General features: G+C 41.5%; 1 protein-coding gene across 8 annotated transcripts in view; it reads left to right on the forward strand.

Annotated features, from left to right (window-relative positions):
* TACC2 (transforming acidic coiled-coil containing protein 2) overlaps positions 1–25,501 on the forward strand; it is a 189,855-nt gene that overhangs the window by 58,280 nt on the left and 106,074 nt on the right. For 6 of the 8 annotated variants that reach the window (XM_044440298.1, XM_044440279.1, XM_044440288.1 and 3 more), the window contains 2 exons: positions 11,010–11,138; positions 25,138–25,278. In XM_044440298.1, the coding sequence (XP_044296233.1) occupies positions 11,010–11,138; positions 25,138–25,278 (270 nt within the window). The remainder of the gene's footprint in view (positions 1–11,009; positions 11,139–25,137; positions 25,279–25,501) is intronic. The other 2 variants (XM_044440321.1, XM_044440314.1) reach the window with 2 other exon arrangements.

The raw sequence follows: 25,501 nt of genomic DNA on the forward strand, positions 1-25,501 counted from the left end.
CGCTAGGCGCCGGGGGGGGGCGCGGGGGGTGGGACAGGGAGAGGAATAATACATCCAACGCGCCCACGTGTTGGTTGCTCCTGGCATCCCCGCGCGCGTCGGAGGGTGGAGGCGGGCGAGGGCGCCCGTGGGAACGCCAGCCCGCCGCGCATTCAGTCGCCCCGGGGGCTCGGGGCCGCTCCTGGGGCGCACCGCGAATGCGTGCGCGAGGGCTGGGGGCCGCGGCGCGCCGGCGTTCCCGTGACCGCCTCGGATGCCTTCGGAACATCTGCCTCTCTGCTGGAGCCGCGCTTCTCCTGCGGGAGACTCAAGGGAGGAGCCTCTTGAACTGGGCGCCTCCGGGTGTTTTTTTTAAATAGCCATCGGCCTTTTGTGTGGTTCAACTTTCCAGCAGCTTTCCGTTCAGAGCGGGCAGGCAACGCGAAACGGAGCGCGGGGATTCCTTCCTGGGGTGGCGAAGTCCCCCGACCCTCCGGCGCGGGGGAAAGTTTTGATTCCGCTACTGCGTTCCAGCGAGGAGACTTTGAGCTGTTGCTGCTTCTGGCTCCTGATGGAAAGGCTGGGCTTTTTGATTAGGATCATTTTATTTTAACCAAATGTGTTTCCGAGTGGAATCAGCTTCGCGTTGGAGGGTGATGTGTTCCTGTGTTTTGATTTTGTCTCAGCGCTGAGGAAGATTGGCTAGTGGAGCGATAAGGGTTTCTTTAACTTGGTAAGTGTGATTTGTTTTGCCGTACAGATCTTGCAAGTGGTTGGAATTGGTGGGATGAGGTGGGGTTAGAGCTTTTTAAATAGTCGTGTTCATCTTTTAAAAGTAGCTTGGATTTACTCCCCCCTCCCCACAGTCGCTTTATGCTGCATTCTCAATTGTATTCGCTGAAAAATTACTCTGCGTTCAGGTGCTCTTTAATTCTCTCCGGAAAATAAAATCCTTCCATGCTAGCAGCTGAAGATAGTTGTGCACATTGCTCTGAACTGTGCCTGTCTTTTCCTGACTCACAGGATGTGTTTACCAGTTCCATGGAGACGTAGTGGGAAGGCTGGTTGTGTTACGCAGAGAAACTTGTGTCTTCTGGTTTATAAACTGTAAATTGGAAACGTAAAAAGAAAACAAACAAACCCGCTAGACACAGCACAAGCAAGAGCAAGTGCTTAGACATTCATAAAGATGGTTGTTTATTGCAGTAACAATAGGCAAAAAGGTTAAGCTCAAACTTTTTTTGTAGCGGTCTGGCTCATTTTGAAACTTTTGAAATCAAACCATTCATTAAGAAATTAGGGACACGTTGAACCTTTAAAACTAATTCCAGGTTGTGATCTATGAACCTAAGTCAAAAATGACAGCATTTAAGCTGAATGGATGCAATTCAATTTATTGCATGTTTTCATTATTCATTCTCCTGCATAGTTCAGGAGAATGAATAATGAAACACACCCAGTGTGTGTGTTTGCAGAAGGTCATCTGTTTGTGACCTTCCTGTTTTTTGCTTACCACTTCTTGGACTCCTTAATGCACAGAAACATTTCAAGAGGAAAAGATGGAAAAGTTGCCCAGTGCCTTTTGACTGCCAGCAGTAGAAGCCCCCAGTGTGACTCCACCCCACATCCATAAGCACATTCTCACAGTGGGGGTATGTGTGGCTACTCTGAGGTATGTTCTCACTAAGTTTGCGTTCTGATAAGTGGGTGTAGGATTGTCGCTTTGGGATGCTCTCCTGCAAGTGCTTGAGAGTGCATTCCCCTAAGTTCATCAGAACTCACTTTCAAACATGCATGGGACTGGGCTGCTACTTGGCATTCTGCCATGCTTATTCCAGTGGTGCTTAAGAGGCTTCAGTTCTACTACCTGGAAATAAGTGATTCATGGATTCAGTTGCAGTAACTTCTGTGTAAATGGGCTTGAGTGGTGTTCTCATACATGACATTAAAATCTGCTTCCACGATCAGTGGAAAAGAAAAGTATAATTCCTATTCCTATCTACATTATAGAAATGAAGCCTCTGAGACTGAAAATCAACCACTGCCCCTGTTCTGTTGTTGGGGAGGACCCCCACTTTCCATGTGCCCCACAAGGGTCTGGTTTGTAATGGTCAGGGTTTCTTAAATGTCCTACCCCTGGGCTTCTCCTAAAGAGCCAAAAATGACCAAAGGCCCCTAGCCAACAAATGGTAGTGCTGAGGTGGGGCCAGTCACAAAACGGTGGCAGAGGGAGGCACAGGATGGTTTAATCAGCTGGTCATTTTATATTTCAATCTACTCCTGCTTTGGAAATGGCTAAATTCTTTGCCCCAGATATTTCCTTATAGCAGGGAGTTCCATGATTCAGCTTTCTTAAAGTGAAGCACAGGCATTGGCTCTGCAGGTATCATGGCTCTGCCTTCCAATTTTAGGCAGAATTGGTTGATCCAGAAGCAAAAAGTAAAACCTTTTTGTTTTGTGTTGTTTTCTGCTTCTTTACCACATGCCTCTTAAAACATTCTTATGCCCTGTTATTTCTCCCCTGTTCTCCTTTTTGTACCTAACTTGTAACCTACCCCTTTATTGTGCCAGTTTCTTCCATCTGTTCTTTCCACTGTGTTTCCTTGATTCTCTTCCTTGTATTGTCTCTTTTCTCTTTATTCATGTTTTAATACCATTTTTTCCCAGAACAAGTGTCTGTCTTCTCTTACCAGCTCTTGCTACTGCACCTGGCTGTACCCATGGACTGGGGTGGTCAGTCAAAGAAGCACTGGGCAAACGGCAGCACTGCGATATACCTGCAAGTAGACTAGTAGCCACTGGTGGGTCCTGACCCACAGTTTGAGAAATGTTCTCATGGGAGACCAGATCTGTCCTGGATTTTCACCGAAGCCCAAAGACAATTCTGGTATATGCTTGTGTTGCTCTGTCCTTAAGAATACTCAGATTTCTTGGGAAGAAACAAAGTCATATTGGTACAGGAATCTGCCATAGAGTATTAACATTGTTTTTATTACATTACCTTCTCTCTTTTCTGCATTCCTGCAAGGAACCCAGGGGGCAGCTTAGAAGGTTTTCCTCCTTTTCATTTTCCCTCAGAACAAGATGCGTGTGAGACAGGTTAGGCTAAGAGTCCCTAGAGGCCCTAAAGCATCCAGCAAGCTTCCTGACTATAGCCTGCATCTCCCAAGTCGCAGTAAAACCATATCTACTACACCGACCTTTGGTTGAACTGGCCCAGTGTTTTTGATGCCAACTGACAGTGACTTTCCAGGATTTCAGGCAGGCATCCTTCCAGCCCTGGAGACTGACTCTGAGATGTTCTGTATGCAGCAGGTGTTCTGCCACTGTGTTACTTCCTCAGTGCACTTTGGGGGACTGAACAGTGTTTGGAACAGAATCTCTTATGGGATCAAAATTTAGACTTCTGTATCTACTGTGCCCTGATGACATGACTGACAGTGTCATGGTGGACCTGTCAGAGAAGGCTTGCTCTTCTTTAAAGCCAAATCAGGCAGTGGCCTCAGGTGGCAAATGCTCAAGGTGACAGAAAACTGATGGGGAATATTGGGTGTCACCTGCCCTTATGCCCCCTCAGCTAGCTTGCCTCAGGTGTGGTGGAGGATGCTGTCCCATCCATCAATGTTAAAGAAAGTATTCAGTGCTGAAGAAAGGCTTTTCTACATGAAATGGGGGTGCTTCAGGTAGCAAAATATCCCAGGAGGAGCCTGCTAAAGGCTTCCCTTGGACAATTGTAGACTAGTTACAGCTTTAAGTTGTTGCCTGCACACAATAATTTTAGCCATCGGTTTTTCACTTGCCAGTTGCACAGGAAAACTGGCTTGAGAGGCTGTAAATTACAGTGCATGTGTGCCATTTGATAAACTAAACTCTTAATGATTCACTTGGAGTTTTTCATTGTGCTCCATTGCACTAAGCTGAAGTTGGACGAATAAACTCTGAACTATGTAAGGGGTATGCCAGAATAGGCGCCACAGGGTAGAACACTGTGGTTCTCCCAACTCCCTCATATCATGTACATGTGACTAATTTGATAACTTGGCAGAAATCTTCCTAGTTTGTTAAGATTCCAGAAGGTTGCCTTAATATCTCATTTTCCTCTGCCCATATAATTGTTACCTGATTTCTCTTGCTACTTCAATCACAACTGCATAGGTTACAGTTACTTAGTAGGGCATCTAGTACTTTGTTGTTTCCTTTAAGAATATCTTCAGGTTCTTTAGGGTAATTTTTTAGAGTCATGGTACTTTAGAATCATAGTTATGGGAAATATAGAAAACACCAGACCATATCAGATAGATAAATAGCAGGCTGTTTCCTGCCAAAACATACTTAGGATTGCACCTTAGATCTCCTGTTGGTTTACATGAGACGATGGACCGGATGGTTATTTGTTGAAACAATTTATTAACTACACTGCTATACATTGTTCGAGCTTAGATGTTTGGTTATCATGTGCTGTATAGTGTTTTGGAAAACTGGTGAAATTTCTGTAACAACTTCCTGTTAGCAGGCTGGGTCACCTTAAGGATCCAACGGCAGTTCTAACAGGCCTTGTTAACCACACCTGTGAGTACTACACCTGTGACAGCAATCAAAGTGGGATCCAGGCCTTCTCCATTTTTGTGGCTAGCTTATACTTCCTGGAGGGGAACCTTCTGAATGGTTCCAATAATTAATATTTTGGTTGACCTTCTGTTATAAGTAAGTTGGCAAGTTTTTATATATGGGAAATGGTGCCTTTTTAATTTGTTTAAAATGATAGTTTTTCTTTTCTGAACTTGTTTTCAGAACTCCTACAGTTTCTTGCATTTCTCAGAATTACATGGTTGCATAGAGCCTAAGGCTCTATTTCATTTTAAAGGTACTGAATAGGCATATGCATATGTATTCTATTTGTTTTTTTCAGAGGCTATGAATTTGTGCCTGAATTGGTGAGGGTTTTCCCCCTTAAAAACACACACTGTATAGATGTATCTTTCATCATATATTTGGGATACAGTGTATTGATGTATAATTTTGGGTGAAAATATTGCAATATTCTATATTGTCGATAGGTCTGAAAAGTTTGGCCTGAAATATTTCACACCTGTGAATCACTTTTTTATCATTTGCCTTTATGTACTGAAGGTACACCTGTGGTTGAAACACATTTGAGTATTTCTGGTACTTGAAAAATCCCATGCAACTTAATTTTACTGTCCTCTGTTGCTTAATGACTGTGTTTATACCCTGTATAGATGAAAGAACATCACCCAACCTTTTGTGTATTATTCATCTATACCTCGTTATCTCAATTGTTTGACTGCTTTTTGGTTTGGGATAGAGAGATATTTACTGTTTGGTCTGGCTTGCTTATTGGAAAGGTAAATGCTGTGTTGGAAACAAAATAGAACAGCTTTCATGCTTCCCTGGGTTGTAGGTAGAGCTTTCTTTTTTTGTGCTCCCCAGTTACTTCTCCTTGGCAGAAACATCTGTTTGAAAATTAAACCAATTACCTGGATAGGTGATGGTCTCTTCTTTGCTGGGAATTTTCTGTCTAGAATATTCTAGCTTTGAATTTCCCTGGTTGGGTTCTGTATCCTAAAAATTCTTCAGCTCTGTGATCCTTCAGGGTTACCCAGAGCGTAAGTTGAAAACACTACCAGTTCTGTAACAAAGTCTCAAGTGTTTATAGGAGATAAAATTGCATGGGTCAGTAGCCTCAAGGTGATGGTAAAACCAACATGGATATAGAGTGACTTTTACTGCTAATTTCTTTATTACATACCAGACATTAAAACAATCTTGCTTCAGCATTGTTAGCATAAGGCTTGAAAACATTACAAAGATACTTTGTATTTCAAACTAGGTCCTTGTTCTAAAACTTCTTAGTTATGAGCAATTCCACAGAAATCAAGTGAGCATTTTACATTAAATGATTTCAGAATTGGAGGAAAACAGCATTGTTTATGCTAAATAGCTTTGAAATGTAACCCATGTGGCATGGTCAGACTGGGACCTCAGAGAGAGAGTGGGGTTCTATTCCCCACTGGGCCATGAAGCTCACCGGGTGACTTTGGGCCAGTCACTCACTCTAAGGCAAACCTGTCTCACAAGTGTGAGGATAAAAAGGAGAAGAGAACTGTGTAAACTGCCTTAGGTTCCTTGCAAGAGGAAAAAAGATGGGATATAAAGGTAATGTATTTATAATAATAATGCATGCTGTTCTCCTAGGATTTCAAGAGGCCAGCTGGTTTTGGGAAGGCCCCCACCCCCAGGGCCAGAAAGCAAATTTTGACTGAAATTTTTGGAGGAGCCAGGCTCTCCATGGAAGTCTACTGTTATTCTTTCTGCCTCATATAGATTATTTGCCTACATATATAATCGATATGAAATTAGTGCAAATCGCAGGATGGTTCAGTTATGGATAGTGACCATCTGTTTTTAGCAGTGTTTGGTTGATTGGAATGCCCTCTTTTTATTTTTACAGAATGAGGATGAATGAATAAATGTGATAAGAAAGCTTTCAAATCTTTTTAATGATATTTTGGAAATTTATATGTGGCTGTACTCAACAGCTCCTTCAAATCCAAGGAAACCTGTTTTTTGTTTTATATTAAAAACACTAAGAAATGGGTCTACATAGGTACATTGGAAAAATTAGTGAGGTCTGCTCAATGCCAACTCAGGTTTTCTGGGAACCGGTTTTGTGGGCAGAGTACTGACAAGGTCCACATTTTCTTGTCAGTGTCACCACCTTCTCCACAATGATCGTCACCAGAAGAGGATGGTAGGGCAAACAGAGACATTTGCTCCATTTGCTTGCTTTTGTCATTTTACGTACTTGGAAAGGACAAATAAACAGGTAGAGAAATAGGGCCAGCAATCTGGGCCCCTTCCAGGCCTGTGGTCCTCAGTGGGTATCCAACTATGCCAGCCTTTGGCACCACCATTTCTGCTTACAAAAAGCTGATAGCATGGCACACTAATGATGTACTATACCCCTAGTTGGTTAGATATACTGACAATGTTTAGCAGATCCCTAAATATGTGGAGAGGTTAAATGAGATTGATCAGTTATCTATCTCAATCAATTTCTTTTGACTTGTTCTCTGGTTCAGGCCCTTTTTCATTCTTCTGAAGTGATGCACAGTTAAGCCTTTCATCTTTTTTGACTGTTGCATCAATAATGGGTATTGCTAGGATGTGTTACTAGCAGAATGGACTGCTGTGGAGTAATGCATCGGACCTCTGTCCTGTGGTCACTTGGGAACACAAACTAAAGCAAGGCTTGGCTGAATGGGCAACCTTTTGCTCATAAGCCACTACTATTTTATACAATGATCAGTGGTGGTCATCATTTCGAGTTCTAAATGCTGACTTATGACTCATTCAGAAACACACTGCCTGGCCATAATGTTGAATCTCTTGTCTATGTTTAATGTTGTTGCTTTTTCACTGCCTCCGATGCTAAAAATGTATCATCAGATTATACACATAATGCAGTTTGTGCAAGCTGAACAGAAATTGCAGTACCTGAAACTTAGCACATAAGAAAAGAGTGTATGGTTGTTGATCAAAGCATTAGCCCACCAGTGAATAGATTTGCAGGCAGGGTGCATTGATCTTTTTGGATGCATTTGCTGTGTTCTAGCTGCAGCTGTTGTAAAGCAGCTGGTAGTTTAAAGTGTGGAGCATTTTTTCCTGGCTGTTTTAGTCACAGTAGACACACAATCTTAAGCACGTTTTGGAAGCAGTTCTTCCCTCCAAGTGTTCCTCAAGAATTTATCTGGTAAATAAATCTCATCAAGAGTTTGCTTTGTTCTGAAAATTCTGCTTGCACAGTACATTCTGCATGTGCATGAGAATCTATTGAGCTGTTTGTTAAACATTTTGTAATTATTATTTTCTTCCAATGGAGCTGATCCAAATGTTTCAAACTACCAATTTGATGAATTTTTCAAATATGTTTAGTTTACATTCGACTCATGCAATTTCAGTAGTACCTGCAATTTCAGTAGTACCATAACTTTAAATGCATGGGCATTCTTGCCTCTGTGCTTTTGAGATTTTAATTGACTTCTTAGTATTTCCAATAAACTTGAGTAGGATCTGCAGATTCACATCCTATGCAAAGTAATTGATTTTTCTGGCCAGCCAGGTAACCTCATAGAGTTTGTGAAGATAAACAGCATGGGGGTACCCATGAGCTCCCTGGTGGAAGGACAGAATGCAAATCTGATACACTTCTTCTCATTTATAAACAGTTTAGGAGACAATTCTACACATGTTTAGACTTAAAAAGCCCCTACAACTTCCAGCATTCCTGGCTGGGGAATGTTGGGGGTTGTAGGACTTTTTTCTGCCAATACATGTGTAGGGTTGAGCCCTCAGTTTTCAGTGTTCTTTAAAGCATTATTGTGGTTACTCTCAAAATATTCTGAGGCAGATTAATTTTACTCTAACTGTACAGGTGGTAGTCAGAAACAGTTCACCACCAGCAGCAAACCTGGGGTTCTCTGTGTGGATTGCATGTAGATAAGAAACAATGGTTTGTTAGTGCAGCTAGGTTGATTCACTATAGCAGTGTGTTCATTGGTAGCCCATGGTTCAACAACAGCCCACACTCAACCCATGCTGAACTTTGAGTGTGGGCTATCATATTGTATGTAGCTTTCTCTCTTGCTTTTCTTTTAACCATGACTGTGAGACTGACGGTGGTAGAGATGGATGTTGAATCCTGGACTCGTAAATACAGATCAACTCTCTTGCCAGTCATGTGTTAGCTGTCCTGCCTATTCAGTTAGTGCACTATTTCAATCTTGTATGACATTCTCTTGGTAACTAGCAGTACAAAAATATCAAGCTGATATTTTAAGGCTTTCAGTTATTCCTAAGGTTCCTTACACCTGATCCTTCAAATGTGCTACTGTTCCATCTTGCTTGGTCCATCTGGACCTGCTGCCTTCTCTTCCATCAAACTCTACTAAAGATTGTGCACTGTGGTGATAATTTTTTTTTTAGTCAAAGCAAAATTTCAGATTGCTGCTTAATTTAGGAAAGCTCAGTGCAAGTACCCCAATGTTAGCACAGAATCGTTATTATTATGCTTGTTGGTATATCTGTTGGTATACCTTGACAGAGGTAAACTTTGGTACCAAAACAGCTTAGTGTCAGACTCAAGAACCAGTCTATGGATAGACTGTGAGAGTCAAGTGATATAGGAACCTGTGGAAAGAAACATGTGACTAGTGAAGTAAACTTGAATAAGTATCCTGTATTAGCTATTTTGAAGTCATTTATTTCATGTCTATACCACCCCACAGCTAAGTCCTCTGCGGGGTTTACATGGTCCATAAAAACAGATGATAAAAGTACAATAAAATAAATTCAAATGTTTAAAACAGCTAAAAACAGAAAGTAAATAAACAGACAAAGGGGAATAATGAAAAGAGACTCTGCAAAACATCTGGTGATACCCCTGAAGCCCCTGAGTGGCCAAGTAAGTCATTAAAGCCTCAAAGAAGGATTGTCTTAACCTAGTGCCAAAAATATGACAAATTTGGCACCAGCCTGGCCACAGTGAGCAGATTCTAGATGGGGGGCAACACTGAGAACCCCCTCCCCTTTGCCACCTTCTGCACCTCCCTTGGAGTTGGCATTCAGTGGAAGGCCCTAGAGGTTGAGTGTAGTCTCTGGGGAGATCACAGATGGAAGAAATGCTCCAATAGATATTGTGGTTGTAAGTCATGTAAAGCTTTATAGGTTAAAACCAGCACCTTGAATTGGGACCAGAAGCATACAGGCAGCCAGCACAGATGGGCCAGAACTGGTCTTATGAGTTTGGTCTTATGTGTTGCACTGTGAGTCCCAGTTATTGATCTGGCTCCTGCATTCTGTACCAGCTGCAGCTTAAGAACAGTCTTCAAGGGCAGCCCCATGTTGAGTGCAATGCAATAACTGAGTTAAGAGAGTACTAGATTACTGAAGCCAAGCTACCCTTGTCCAGATAGGACCATGGCTGGACCACCAACCAAGCTGGTAGAAGGTGCTCCAAGCAAATGATAGCACCCAAACCTAAGATGACAAAGAAGGATCAAAGAGCACTCCCAAGCTGTGTACCTGCTCCTTCAGGGGGAGTGCAGTCCCATCTAGAACAGGTTGAACACCCCCAATCCAGTCAAAATATCCATCCACTGACAGCCCCTCAATTTTGTCTGGATTGAGTTTCAGTTTGTTGGTCCTCGTCCATCCATTTTTCTAGCCAGGTGCTGTTAGCACATCCACAGCCTTACCTGCTGATGATGAAAAGGAGGACTAGAGCTGTGTGTTTTCAGCATACTGATAGTAACACACTCCAAAATTCTGGATGACTTCACTCAGTGGTTTCATGTAGATGTTGAATAGCATGGGGAACAGAACATGCCCCGAGGAACTCCATGCTGGAAAATCTATGGGGCTGAACAGTATTCCCCAAGCACCACCTCCAAGGTGACCAAGGCTGTTTCTTTGCCAAAAGCAGGCCTGAACCCCAGTTGAAATTGGTCCAGATATTCAGTCTCATTTAAGTGTGCCTGGAGTTGATTCGCAACCGCCCTCCCTAGAATCTTGCCCAAGAAAGAGACGTTTGCTGCTTGGCTAATGTTATTCAGGTCTTTGGGTCAAGGGAGGACTTTTTCAGAAGTGGCCTCACCACAACCTCTTTAAGGCAGCAAGGGACCCCTCCATCTCACAAGGAGGTCACTTCCCTGGCTCAGCTGGTGGTTCCTTCCTTGCTGGCGTTTATAAGCTAGGAGGGGCAAGGATTCAGTGCAGAGGTGGTTGCAGAAACCTATCAGAGCACCTTTTCCCCATCCTGAACCTATACCAGCTGAAACTCATCCAGTAAAAACAGATCAAGCTGTGCTCTGGATACCTCTACAGCTACCAACACTAATTGTCTAGCAGTACAGTTGCCTGTTTGTGATAGATACCACTTCCCCTGCTTTAAAAAAAAAACAAAAGTTTCAGAAGGATGTCTTAACATTGTCTTTTGATCTCGTTTTAAGCTCTTCCCCTGTTTCTGGTGATCTCATACAATCAGTGCCCGATGCAAAACTTTCTGAAGAGCCACTGACCACCTTTTTCTCAGCTGGGCATGATGCTGCTCTGGGTTCTGCTGCACTGACTGCAACAAGGTACAGTAAGAAATTAATTGTGATTATAAGGGCCATCACTCATCCCTGCTCGACCCATCCTAGTCATTCAGAGTTACAGGCCAGCAGTGGCCTTTTCACTCTGTACTACTGACTGACTGGAAATACCCAACAGTGATCTTTCTGGAAGCAGGGGACGTACTGAGTGTCCTGTTTCAAGTGCCTCTTGCTACTGGGATCTAGAGTAAAAGTAGCCATGAATGTAGGATGCAGTCTTGGGATCTGAGGGCACCATAGTACTTGGCAGTAGACAAGAAGAAGTGCTCTTTGTGTGCTCATGGGAGAACAGAGGCCAACTGGCTCTGTGTTTTTTTTAAAGGACTTTTGATGATTCTCAGCAGACCTTTAAAAATAAAAGAAGTAGATTCAAAACCACGGTATTTGTTGCATTGTGCAATTTAGTAATAAGAACTGATTACCCTTTGCTTTTTGATAGATATTTCTTACAGTTGACTTTTTAAGGAGCCAGACTGAGACCACATTTCTGTTTCTTTCAACTGGCCATGGCTCGGTTGTCTAGTGTTTTTTCCCCTTTTTATTTTATTTTATTTTATTTTATTTTGGCCCCACATTGATTCACAGCAGAGATAAGAGACTGAAAAGGAGCCAAACTGTTCCACAGATTTTTGAATATCCTCTAGAGGCAGTATTAGAAGAAATGCTTACTGTGAAAGAAATAAGAACAGAGAAGTTTCACTAGTGGCAAACATACTTTTCAAAGAACCTTACTACAAAATATTTGGTTAGCTTGTGGCAAAAGAGACTTACTTGCTCTTCAGAAAATCTCATAAAACACTATGCTCTTTCTTGGTCTGATGTAAATAAGGAGTTGGGAATTAAAGATGTACCTTCACTGGGCCAAACACATACACATTTTTTCTTCTGCACCTATCTTGTGTGGCATGCTTTTTCTGCTGGGCACAAGGCTACACTCTTTGCTATGTTTATGCCTGGCTATAGATTAGTACTAATCTTAGTACTTGTTTGCATGACTGGGAGCCTCATGGAAGTGGCTCAGAACTTTATTATGTACTACTTGAGAAATTCTGGGGCTAAAGGTTTCATTTTATTTCTCATCCCAAAATGGAAATATTAGGCAAAATTGGGGAAACACCTTCTGAGATGTTATTATCTTAGAAACACTTAGAAGCTGTATTTTAAAATAGCATTCTAAAAGCCAGTTCACAACTCTGAGAGCTGCTGTTCACAGTCAGTGCTGTTGAGGTGAATGGTATTGCTACTGTGTTTGATGGCACAATTTAACAAGCTGATGCTAGAAAGTACTTCAAATGCTGCAGAAAGCAAGAGGTCTTCAGCTTTGTGGCCCAACTGAGCTATCCAGGAGTTTGCCAAGCATATTGTTCCTGCAGTTTGGTAGCACAAGTGTCCTGCCTTCTTAAAGATGCATGCCATCTGCTCAGGAGTCTCAAGGCCCATAGTATTTTGTCATGTTTCCATGTAGGATGGAGCTGTGATTTTTAATCATATTGGAAAAATAGGTAGCTTCCCCATTGCCTTTGCAAGAGCTTGGGCATGTAGAGAGAATCAGTGCTCAGAAGCTGGCTTCTTTTTGCACCTGTGCAAGTCTCCAGCTTTTAGGTGAGAAAAGAAATTAGCAGGTAGGCAATAAGGGCATCACTGTTTCCATCTACCGAAGATGATCTCCATGTCTCAGTTGTGGATTGTGTCACCTTTTTGCATCATTATCAAAGAATGCTGATCCATTCATTCCTCTTTAGAGTATTGCAAATGAAAATGATATCTTATCTGCATACATATGGGTGAACTGTTTGTGGAGGCAACTCTGGACAAAAGTATTACTTATGCCACCAATCAGCAATAAACTACAGTAGTTTTAAAAAAAACAATCCCAGGTGAGTCTTGGAAGCACAGAGGCAATTTGGGATTGTTCAGTTCCCTGCTTACCATTAATGCATCAATTTCAAGTCTCAGCAATACTTCATTCCCAGATGGGTATTTTAAAAGCACCCTTACCAGATGGTGTGTATCTAAACCGTTACGTAATGCCCTTATTGGCCACTAAATATGTTTCTGCTAGAGTGATAAAGAATGGAACGGGTTGATGACCTGAGAACCATCTGCCTCACTCCAAACTTGAAAAATAAAAAGAATTCATTCAGAAGTATAAACCAACACTTGACTCTTCGTCATACAAGGCAAATTGTGTGAACAGGCAGTGAAAGGAGAAGAATTACAATTCCTTGCATGTTTCCTTAAGTGAAATTCATCTAGTAAAATCATGTGTGAAATGACTTTACATGAGTTAAATCAGAAGAAGCTACTGATTTGAGAGGTCAGGAAAAGGACAAGAAAGGGTATTGAGGTGGGTACTCACATTTGTCTGGGTTGCCTTTGCCTCCTTTTGTTTAATCCTTAAACAAGCTATGAGTTATTTGGGGGTTGTCTAACCCTGAGACAACTCCTCTGACCTGAGTTGGCAAGACAAGGCAATACATGGAAGGATGGGCCCTGCTCAAAGAAGGCATTTTTCAGAGTTAGTGGGTAAATTAACCTAGGGTGGGCTGTTGTAATCTGGCCTGAACCATATAATGTTGAACTACATCAGAAAGTTGTATTTTGCTGGAATGATGATCTTTCTTATTTCTAGTTACATGTTCTTGACATCCACTGTGCTTGTTTATGTGTCCACATTGCTTTGTTTATTTTTGTAGTTATGCAATCATCTAACAGTTCTGTGCTGCTGGTTAAAAACTGTGCTTTATATTTCTGCATTTAAATAATAAAACTGCTACTACAGATTATTTAGCAACTTTTGATTATTTTGTTATCTTAAAATTTGTTCTAAAGACTCATTCTGTCCCCCTATTAGCCAGCTTATTTTGCTGTTGAGCATGGTTGCTTGTCAATAAAAGACGGCCCGTGATTCTGGTAGACAATGTGCCTGTGTGTACATAAGTAAAAATTGGGTCATTTTGTGCTAAATGCCTTCCAGATGGCAGTATGTAATAGGAGCTCAGATCGTGTCCCTCCATCTGTCCAGTGAAGATATTATATCTTTGTTTTTGTCTCTCAAGGGCAACTGTCTTGGGCTTATTACTTCATCCTGCAATCCTAGTGATAACTTGCCGCTCAGCATATTAGCAAGAGTAGGATGAATCTTTTTCATCTTCTAAATGTTGTCAGGAATTAGCTAATGTATTCACACAGATATGTTTCTTTCACCAGAGCAGTCCAATCTGTGCTCCCAAATAAGTAATAAAAAATCTCAAAATCCTATATTCATAAATAAGTTAGTGCAACAAAAATATTGATCTTAAACTGGCAAAGGCACCAGAGCAGTGGCTTAAAACTGAGGTAAGGAGTCCTTTTTTCCTTGCCACGTGGAAGGTCACCTGAGTGATCAAGAATAGTTGTTTGATGTGTGAACAATTCCCTCCTTGTTGCATTTTTCTATGATAACCTGTATAACTTAAACCAGAGGCAGTACTCTGAAGTTCAGTTTCCCAGAACAAGTTAAATCTCCTGAGTTATGGATACTTTGTTCATTGCTAGGCAGCGTAATTTTGCAGTATCCTGGGATCAATGTGGTTGTGACTTTGGGCAATATTTGAATCCAGTGTTTCTGGAAACACTTCTGGACATTTTTCCAGATTATATTATTCTTTCTGCTTTTTTGAGTAAGTGCAGCTTCAGATCTTGCAGGATAGCTGTTCTATAGTTCCATGGTGAGAAGCAGACTTGATATTGATTTCATGTCTTTATGTGACTATCAGGAAATTTGAGTATTCCAATGCTGTAAAAATATACTTAATCTGTTAAAGAAAGGTTCCTCAAATTATGAGATCTTGGTCCAGCTGCAATTTGTAGTCTTGTTGGTGTTGGCACCCCTTTTTCTTGTTTGAAAGGCTAGATCAGCACTCCAACAGCATCATAGTTTTATGAAAAGTGCATATTTACCAGACTAGGGTCTAATGCAAACAAAAAGTTTTGTACCTTAATCCTTGTTAGATAGTGACTGGGTTTGCCTAACACATTAAGCCATAGTAGTTAGCATGGTGTCTGCAGCCAGCACTTTTCCCCTGACAAGCCATGTATCAGGGTAGAGTTTAATAAGCCCACTGTGGCATATTGTGTTGTCTAAACCCAGCCAGCGAAATCATCCATGGTAAAGTTGCGTGAGAGAGCCCCTTGGTGAGGGTGTCAGGAAGGTTTACTACTCTAGCCAAGGGGTCAGTGGATGTTACTTTCCCAGCAGCACTTGGGGACAGCTAAGAAAAGCTTCCTTCCCTACCTGCTAGCATGATGCTTCCAAACTTGGAGAAACCCCATATGAGATGGTGGTCTGTCCCTTTAAATCACAAGCGTCTCACATTTCTCCCCCTGCCCGAGTTTTCCCTCAGGTTCTGCTGCTTCTTCATGGGTTATCTCTGCTTAAGGTAAATTGCACAGCTAAGGGAACAGTTGGGGCTTCCAAGCACCCCAGAAAAACTCTGGGTACCCTGCTTGGAACACTGTGGGAGAATTGTGGGAGTATCTCCCAAACCTCTGTTTTTCATGATCTCGGGTGGTTGAGGTGGTGTTATGCCTCTGTGTTGGGAAAGAGACATGGCTAGAAGAGCTCTCTGTGAGGGACGCGCTTTCTCTTTGCAGTGAGGTTTTGGTTGTTTCTTTGTTTAACATGAAGCATTTCAAAAGCACTTACCTTGTGCCCTCCAAGTGCAAATAGCCTGTTTATGATCTCAGAATGTTACGACAGCTCGTTCTGATACATATATAAACATCATCATCATCATTGGGGGACATCAGTATCAATGTCTGTTAGGTATGTAAGACTTTATTGGTTCAAACCAGTCTGAGAAGTTTACACATCCATCTGTTCCATCAAAATTAATGGGTGCTTAAGCCTGAGTCCAGGCACACCTGTTCCCAAATAAGCTATATATTCCCTATTGTAAGCATGCATAGTATTGTGCTTTAATGGTCCAATGCTATGCATGTCTACTCACAATTAAGTATCATTTAGTTCAGTACCAAATATAGCATTGAGTGGGAGTTTAAACTAGAGGTCAATTTAGTAAAAATGCTTGCGGTGGGAAGGGCAGTTGTGCTGAAACTTGAGTCAAACTCTTGTGGATGAAAAAATACAGAAGTTGAGACCTTGCAAAACCATGGCTGGGCTGTGACTGAGCTGGATTTGTGTCAAGTTTTCATAAAATATTGGGCCTGTGTTCTCTGGAGCAGTGGTGTCCTTGAATAAAGGACAGGCATGTATGACAGGGCATTTCTGTAGACTCAGTATTGATTTGGCATTGTGAAGATGCATGGAAAGGCATTGCTAGTGATGCTAAATATAAGCCCCTATATTGTGTTTTCTCGCATATGAAGGCAGGGCTGCAGTCAGCAAAATTTCACCCCATATAACAAAGCAGATGAGGGATGGTTTTTTTCTGGAGTGTGTATTAGCTGGCCTATTCCCAAAGTCCTAGATGACCTGGGCCTGCCATTTCTTGGGGAGCAGAGATAAATAGTATGAAGAACAGGGACTTAGAAAATTTTGGGAGGGGGCAAGCTCTGACGGACAGACTTTGTGCTCTTCCTGCCCACATGAGGGACTCCCTGTCTACCCTGCAGGACACACACTCCTCCCTCTGTTAATTTCTCTCTCTGTTAGGCAGTACTTTAGAAATATGAAGTAAGACTGGAGTTCTGTAGGAATATCCACTATCTGGACAGCACCAGGTCAAAAGCTTGTGCCTGCTGCTGAATAAACTTTCCTTTATAAGTGTTGTGTGTGTTTGTGTGAATCCAATACCAGGACTTGTTCTCTCGAGGAGTGTGTGAGAAACCCCAGCAAAAGTCCCCAGTTCTTTCAAGGGGATCTGGTAGGCAAGAGATGTATTGCTTCCCAAGATTACCTGGTGTAACCGCTCCTGCTGTCCATTTAAGATCTGCAGATGCTTTCTTGCCTAGGTTCCTTGTGAGGACAGATTCTCTCTCCTTGTCACCCCTTCTTGAAATTGTCTTGAACGCCACTCACTTTCCTGCCTATTTTGGGAGGAAGCAAGAAGAGGGACCAACAGGACAAGGCGTGACACTGCCCACCCATCTAGAATGGCTGGGGCACATGTGACCTCCTCTCCTTAGCTGGCCTGCTCTTTGGGAAGCTATGCCTGAAACCAGCTTTCAGCCCAATCCTGTCCACGCCTGCTAGGACAGACGTCCCACTGACCCCACTAGGCATATTCAAAATGTACGTGAGAGGTGAGATGGCTAAGCACTTAGTGCAGGTTTGTCTTGGTGGCCACTTGGTGCTCTGGAACCCAGAATCAAGCGGTCCTGCCTATGCTCAGGTTTGCAGTTTTCTCTATCCTATTGCAGGCTTGTTTGTTAATTCTCCCCAAGCTGCAACTGTTTTTTAAAGACTTTTTGTTTTCCAACTTTATTTATCTTGGTTTTAGGAGTGGTGAAATGTAACAATCTTGAAGGCAGAGGTCCAGGCATTTCCATAGTAATTGCTGCAGTTGTTGCAACTGTTAGCAGGAGGAAACCTGCAGAGCGGAGCTGGGAGAAGCTGCTGTTTCTCTCTCCAGGCGCCCAGCGACCCTGCCTCTGACGTCAGCAGGGAGGCTTTTGCAGCAGCAGCTCTTGGGGAGGCTGGACTGGGGAGTTCTGTGCAGCCCATGGGAAGTGGGCTGCTCCCTCCTGGTTGAAGATTGCTTTGAATGCATGCCACCTGGTGTTCTGGCAAATAGGCAGCTGTGGAAGAGAAGTTTAGAAGTGGTGCATATCTGCCTCTATTTATGACTGATCCTTTTATACCACCCTTCAATCAAAGTCTGAGGTGATTAGAAAAAGAGTGAAAGAGTAGATAAAATATAAATGCAAAAAAGTAAATGTAAACATGAAAATGAAAATAAATAAAATGTATATACAAAGAAATAGTGTAATAATAGTGTAAATAGTCAAAGTCGCAGAATTGTCAAACCAGCATCAAAACAATCAAAGGATTAAAATTGTATCTAAGGACATACTCCTCTGGCAATGAAGGCATGATAAGGTGGGTGCTGGGTGAAGCACTCTGGCGAATGTCCCGCAACTGGGGAACTGCCATTGAGAATGTCCATACAGGAGTAGGAAGTCCTCTGCTGAAGACAATGCACATATGAGCACAAGCAGTTCTTCAGGTGTTTATTTCAAAGCATTATTCATGTAATAATCAAAGTGTCTTTAGCTGCTTTTCAGGGCTACATTCTGTTTAACTAGCTGGGTGTAATTTGATGATTCATAAATCTAAATCTGAATGGCTGTCCTTGCAAGATCATCTCTGCTTCCTACATATGATGTGTGATGCTATGTTAGGTCATAGTTCTGTTATGACTCTGAAATATAGCAGAGCTGTAGAGCAGGTTCCTCCCAGCTGTTGCTGTCCTGCTGTTGTGGCCTTCAACTCCAATCAGCCTCAGCTAGCATTACTTTATGCTGTGATAATTGCATTTATATTCTGCCTTTCTTCTGAGGAGCCAAAGGCAGCCTGTATGAAGTATGCTAGACCACGAATGAGTGACTGGCTCCAAATCTCCCAGTGTGCTTCACGTCCGAATGAGGAATAGAGCCTGGATCTCCTTATCCCAGTCCAGCATGTTCACCACGGTGCCACACTGGTACAGCTCGAGAATTGTCAGGCTGCAGGAATCCTGAGAGTTGGAGGGCACAGGTTTGGGGAGGCAGCTGCAGAGGAGGCCCAAACATCGAATTAGGCAGTTGCATGCATTTTTCATCCACAAATTTTGTAAACTTCAGCATCCAGTGAAAGGAATTTCTTTACCCGCCCTCTGTTAGAGCATGAGAGCAACTGTTGTGAAGTGGCTAGCATGCCTCTTTGGCCACATGCAGCATTCCTTTTCCTACCCACGCTCCATTCCACACCAGACTTGCCTGTTTAAGGGCATTTAGATGACATTCGCGAGCTGTGCCAGGACTCAAATTTAACATGAGTGTGACCAGCACTTATTCAGTATGCTCCTAAAGTGGACCCTTCGTTCTTTTGAATACAGTCCAGAGATACTTCCCTGTAACAGAGGATAACTATGAGATATGGTACATTTTAGGGCTGTCTGAAGAAATGAGCATTTCTGAAATGTAGTAGTTTGTATTTGTTCGTTAACAGTATAATACTTAAGTTGCAGTTAATGGAGTCTCTGCTTGATACTTTCTGACGATGTTTAGTGAGGCTAAAGTCAGAATTATATATCCTGAGCCTGGTTGTAACCATTGTTTGAGTAGACATGACTGAGATAACCTCTTAAAGTTGCAATCCTCTTGGGAGTACCCTTCAACCCAGGTATTTTGAGTGAATACCTTTGATGGGCCTGCATTGGTGTTCAAAAGATTGGCCAACTCAGGTAATGATAACCAAGGGAACAGCTTCTCAGATGTAAGGGCAGTACTAATCTGTGATCTGACATAGTGACTGCCCTACTTCCTTCTCTGGGCATAGAGGGTCAGTGAGTAGGACTTTAGTTAGGAGACACTGTGGGGGTGAAAGGAAAGAAGAAAAAGAAACGTTGCTTTTATTTTTTATCATCCATTTACCTCAATCCTAACACCGTGTTCTTGTGTGCACATGCACAGGAACCCACCTACCAAGCCAAATAATTGGCATTTTGTTGGGCACCAAAAGTCAGACACAAAAAGGAATGCTCTATATTAAAACTGTTTGAGAATTAATAGGGCGAAAAACAAAAGCATGAAGTGTTTCAATGTCTTACCTCAGTTTGGTCGTATAAAGCCCCTTGTAGTGGTAGCCCTCATCTTAGATAAGAGTGAAAAATAACGGACTGATGTAAGGCTAGTCAGAGAGTTCATAGCAGAAGTTAGATTAAAACAAATCAACAATGACTATCCATTTTTAAAATACTGGTTTTAGAATGTGCAAAGCCACACTTGTTTCCTTTTGGAAAAGATCTTGGTGTTCTTGTTTCACTGCAAGAATGGTTTGTCTCATGCAGTACAGAAGAACTTGATTTTTGCACAAAAAGATTTGTAAAGAGGAGTCAAGAACTTAGTGGATTTTCTGTTTATAACACATCTTTTCTGAATCACTTCCTGCTCAGGTATCATACCAAAGTACAAATATGGAGAAAGATGTTGCACTGTAAACCTTTGAAATGGCTGTTTTTCAAAATCTCCTTTCATTGGAAGGATTTTTGTTTGATTTGCTTTGAAGGGAAATGCTTATAGTGGTAAACAATTTTTTTTAAACTGTAAATGTTGATATACTGGGTTCAGTTTCAAAAGAGTTGTGTTTAGAGTTGAACTAGATAGGAGCAATGACAGCAGCAGCAGATCTGAATGCTTCTGAGCCCAAGTTAGCCCCCAAAATATGTGGGGTTCTGGTTGGAGGAGCAAGGGGGGCATGCAGGTGGAGATTGAAAGTGGCTTAGCTACTTACGTGGGGTAGCTTCTAGTCAGGACTCAGCTGGTAGAAGTAAGCTTGGCTGAGAATACAGTGCTAGGTGGCAGCCCCAGGCTAGGGAAGGGTCTTGTCCATGGCCTTTGCAGTAGCTTCATATTTGTTACTTGGATCCCATGCTGCTGGAGATAGTTTAGCCTTTGGTTTCTGCAGCAAAACTAGGGAAGAATCCCTTGGTACCTAGGGATACTGGAGAAATATGCAATGCAACCAAGTGAGTTCAGATACTTATACTGTAATTATACAGCAAACTGGCTTTCTCAGACATGCAGAATCTGTGGACTTGTAGGACAGTCTTTTACTTTTGGGAACAATTGTGATAGTCATTGTGTTAGCTCATTCCTTCACATGAACTAACATGCCTTGCAGCATTTGGGCAAATGTATGTTAATGCTCATGTGAATTAGCACTAATAAAATGGCCTTCTGATTTTACAAATATCCAGTACTGTCATAGAGTGGAAGATGGAATACAAGACAATGCAAGAAACATTGTGTGGAATTAACAAAATCTGAATATCCCTAGTGGTGCCTTAGTGGCAAACACCCTGATCCAGGGCCACACATGAAAAGAAACCCGGTGCGCCATATGCAATTCCCTATTTCAAGCCTAGAGCCAAAACTGCACTGCGAAATGCAGGGGCCTTCTCTTTGGGAGGAAAGGTTGGGAGGGAAGTTAGATTCAGTTTCCTTCTGTTCATCTTTAGTTGCCAAACAGCTGGTTGGCAGGATTCCAGTTTCTTTTACATGGCTATGTGCATGCAGCCTTCTGGGATGTGCTCTGCATGCTCTGCTGGATCAGATAATTTAAATATCTGACAAAGGACCTTGCCTATAAAACTCTTGCTGGTCTTTTCCTGCCACCTGATTCGCACCTCGTGGATCTAGCTGCATTTCTGGGTGAATACATCAGTGTGTGTGTGTGTGTGTGTGTTCTAGAGTAACAGAAATTGCTGTCTTAATGTTAAATCTGAGAAGCTAACAAGTTATGGTTGCTGACAAAATACCATTTTATACATGAGCTGAAGGGCACCTTAGAGATGGCTGCTGTGAAGTAACCCAATGTAGAGTACAGCTTTGATGCCCTTGTGCCATAAAATGTTCTCTTCATCTTGCTGACAAGTTAATAAACATGTTAATTTGAAATGTGACACAAGAGCCAATATAATTTCTCCCACAGATACAGATGAATTCATGTGTTGTTTTATTCCTTATTAAAACAAAAAGGTGAGGCTATCAGGCTATAATCTAATCTGCAGGAATTCTGATGCAGCATTTCTGTGTGGTTTTCTCTGTTTCCCAGCATTTAATTGTAGAAGTCATATATTTGTCTGAAATAACTATAAAGTTGGTACCTCACAGTCTGCATATGGCTATTTACAGTATATTTCATGTCATTACCATATAAGGTCAGTGGAAAACTTAGCCAAGGGAAAAAACCCAGGAAGTTAATCAGTGGGTAAAATTGTAGGAGAAATAATTGTAAGTTTCTCTGACTATAGTATAGCTGTGTACATAAGCTAAGCATTGGCTTGATTTCAGGAATCAAGCTGGGTGATACATGGGAACAAATTCTCTTGTGATCCCATGTAAGTTTGGGAAAGGTCAACGAGAAAAATAATATCATTGAATTTATTATATTGAGGGTCTTTCCAGATTAACGAAGACAATGTTACAGTTGTTTTTAGCTTTTGGATTATGACGGAAATACCTTTCCTTAAAGATATTTTTCTTTTTCAGAAGTTGTAGGGGTGGTTTAGATATAGTAGGATGCAATTGTGACAAACTGTAGACTGATGCACTTCCCTGTCTGCTGTTATCTTCTTTTGTATGGAAGAGGTTAAACATTTGCTTTTACTTTTAAACTACAGTAATCTGATAGAAACAAACTCTAGTAACCCAGATTAGTTTTAATTCTAGTTAGTGAATAAATGGGACCATAAACGTTGGTTTCATCCTGCCTTCTTTAACTAATAAGGTTTCCCAAAGCTTGGAAACAATGGAGAATCTTGGTTTAAAATAAAAAGTAGAAGTATTTTATTTCTTTTTATATGCCAAAAGGAGGGAAGCAATGAAGGGAGCACTGAGTTTTGCTGCACCTTTTTTATGTAGTATGGGTGTCCATACAGACCATGTAATCACAGTTTGGTATAAGCTTAAATTTTGAGTCCAAACCATGATTTGTGTTCTAGGCATATTGGTGGGCTGTTATATTCATTTCTTCTAGACAAGTAACACTTTGATGTTTCAAAAGTTCTCCACAAAGCCAACTTAAGTTTTACCCCTGAAACCTGTTTTAGGTAAAACATACTTACAGCACACTCTAAAGGTCTAGTATATGAAGAACACCTATGGGAAAGCCACTTCTATATGCTTTGAAAGGATTTTGGCTTTATGGGCACATAGTGTGGAAAGATAAATTAGAAAGAAACCATTTATCCATTCATCTGTGATACCAAATAGAAGTCTTGTCCCTCTACTTTACCCAGTTTGTCTTATTCTTTTGATGCTTCTGCTTTCCCTACTACCAGATAACAGCCTTTTCATATTTATACATACATAACTATGATGAATGTATGGATTGTGCCTAGATGGGTAGAGTCTTCAGCTATCTGGATCTAATTCTGGAACCTGGAAAGGTTTTTAATTTTTTTTTAAACAAGATATCAGCTCTCATAGCTGAGACTTGATTCCCATCCATCTCTCCCCAATTATAAGAAATGATTCTATTTATGCAAAGCAAGAAAGTATGCAGTCTGAATGTGGACAATTTCTAGCATCTAGAATTAGCACCACAGTTGGCTTCTTCTTACCACTTAACACCTTTTCCCAAAGTTGATGCCCAGATGTTTTGGACTTCAGCTGGAATACCTGGAATACTTGGCCAGTGGTCTGGAATACTTGGAGTCATAATCCAAACATTTAGAGGGCACTTATAAATATGCAAACTGATGCTGATCCAGGAATGATTAATGCTAATGCTAATAAAGTGATGAAAGAAGAGAGATGGCATTTATCCAAGCACTGAATGCACAGGGAGTGCCATTCCTGGAAGGGGAGAGAATACAAAAAGTCTGTGTAGAAAGAATGAAATAGCACTGTTCTGAATAGGAACAGGAAAAAATTGCAAACTTGTTGTGGGGTACAGACTGGAACACCCAGATTATTACATGGGTTGATAGCAAAACATGCTCAGGTTTTTGTGCACTGATTATATGTGCCATATGTATTGGTGTGTGGTGGTTTGAATTTTTAAGTATGCACTTAAAAATACTTTAAGTCAGTTCCGGAACATAAATCATGATGCTGACAGAATGATTCCTGCAAAGAATTAAATGGGTTTCTTCCCATTCTTCCCAACCCCCTACAACCGCTCCCTTGCTTCAAATTCCTTGATGATTTGTAATGACAAGCAGGCAAAGTTTGCCCAGAGTGGCTTGTTCCATCAGGGAAACTCCATATTTAGGCGTCAGGGTGCTATAATAATCTTCTTCCCCTTCTGTTTCTTTGTCCTTTTTTGTTGCAGGGAAGTAGTACTGCTTCCCCCTTTGGTATTTGCCTGTGTTTGAACATCATCTCTGTTGCCATGGTACATTCCTATTTGGACTGTTTGTTCTGAAGTGGATGGAATAATGATTATTTTGTATGCACATCTGATGGTGGCTTATGGAACTTTTTCCTTTTCTCATTCACATTCGGCCTTTTGAACAACCACAAATGCCTGCACTGTAATGCTAGCATTATTCAAGTGCTGTTTAGTCTGTTATCAATAGAGGGCACTCCTATACAAAAATACACACATGCAATTTTTATCTTCTGTATTCACTTGCTCCATAATTATACCTTAGAGGTATGTTCATATGATCAAAACTCACAAACTTGAAATATCAAAATGTATGTATAATTCAAAATATCAGAGTAACCTGATACAATATTCACGTCTCAGCATTACAATGGAATCTAAAAACTTCTGAGCCCAGTGCAAGTGTTAGGTAGAAGGAACTGAAGTCCCATAATCAGTTGTTACAGTAGAATCATCATCTACAGTAGAATTGATATCTGAATGTTTCCTCCCACCCAACATGGTACCCTCTGGAGAATGTTGGATTACAAGCCCTGTTACAGTCTCCAGCTATCACAACTCAACACATCTGAAGGACACCAGGTTGGGGAAGGCTGATAGAGTCTGATCTAAATAATCACTTCTTGGATGCTGCCTGTCTTGCTGTTGTGGGTGCAAAATGGCTGTTCACAGCCTGATACAAACAAATAGATAATTATGATGACAGTTTTGTTGATCCAAGTGAAAACTATCTCGAAACCCTGATGTCACCATTTCTCTTGGTACTTGGGCTTCCTATGACATTTCTGTTCAGATCTACAGCTGCTTCATTTCAGCAGTGGGGCAGCATTCAGTCCAGACTTTCCACCAGGTGCCAATGTTAAGCTGCCCTTACTGTGGTAATATATGAAATACAGTTTTACAAAATTTCTATTTTGTGATCATGATGCCATGAATATCTTGCAGCATTTCTCAACTGGGGGATTGCCAAGATACTGACAGCACCATCACAGCTGTTTCTGACCTAAAATCCTTGACTCCAGAACCAGCTACTGAAGCCCAGGAACCTGTTCAAGAAAACAGTAAACTTCCTGTGGAAAGCAAGAGGTACTGTGCATTTTGCCTGGCAAAACAACCCACATTGTGTATATTCTGTTGTGGATATAAGTACATTGTTGATCTGGTGTTGCAAACAGCATTTTAACTTGGAAGTGTTTTGTTTATTTAGTAGATTTTGTATACTGTCAAACTGGAAATGCATTCTGTTTTCATATATAAAACCTAGCAGCAACATAGTATAGTATCAAAACAATTCAATATAAAACATTGA

Source organism: Varanus komodoensis, unplaced genomic scaffold, assembly GCF_004798865.1.
Source record: "Varanus komodoensis strain SLA01 unplaced genomic scaffold, ASM479886v1 scaffold1, whole genome shotgun sequence".
NCBI classification, from domain to species: Eukaryota; Metazoa; Chordata; class Lepidosauria; order Squamata; family Varanidae; genus Varanus; species Varanus komodoensis.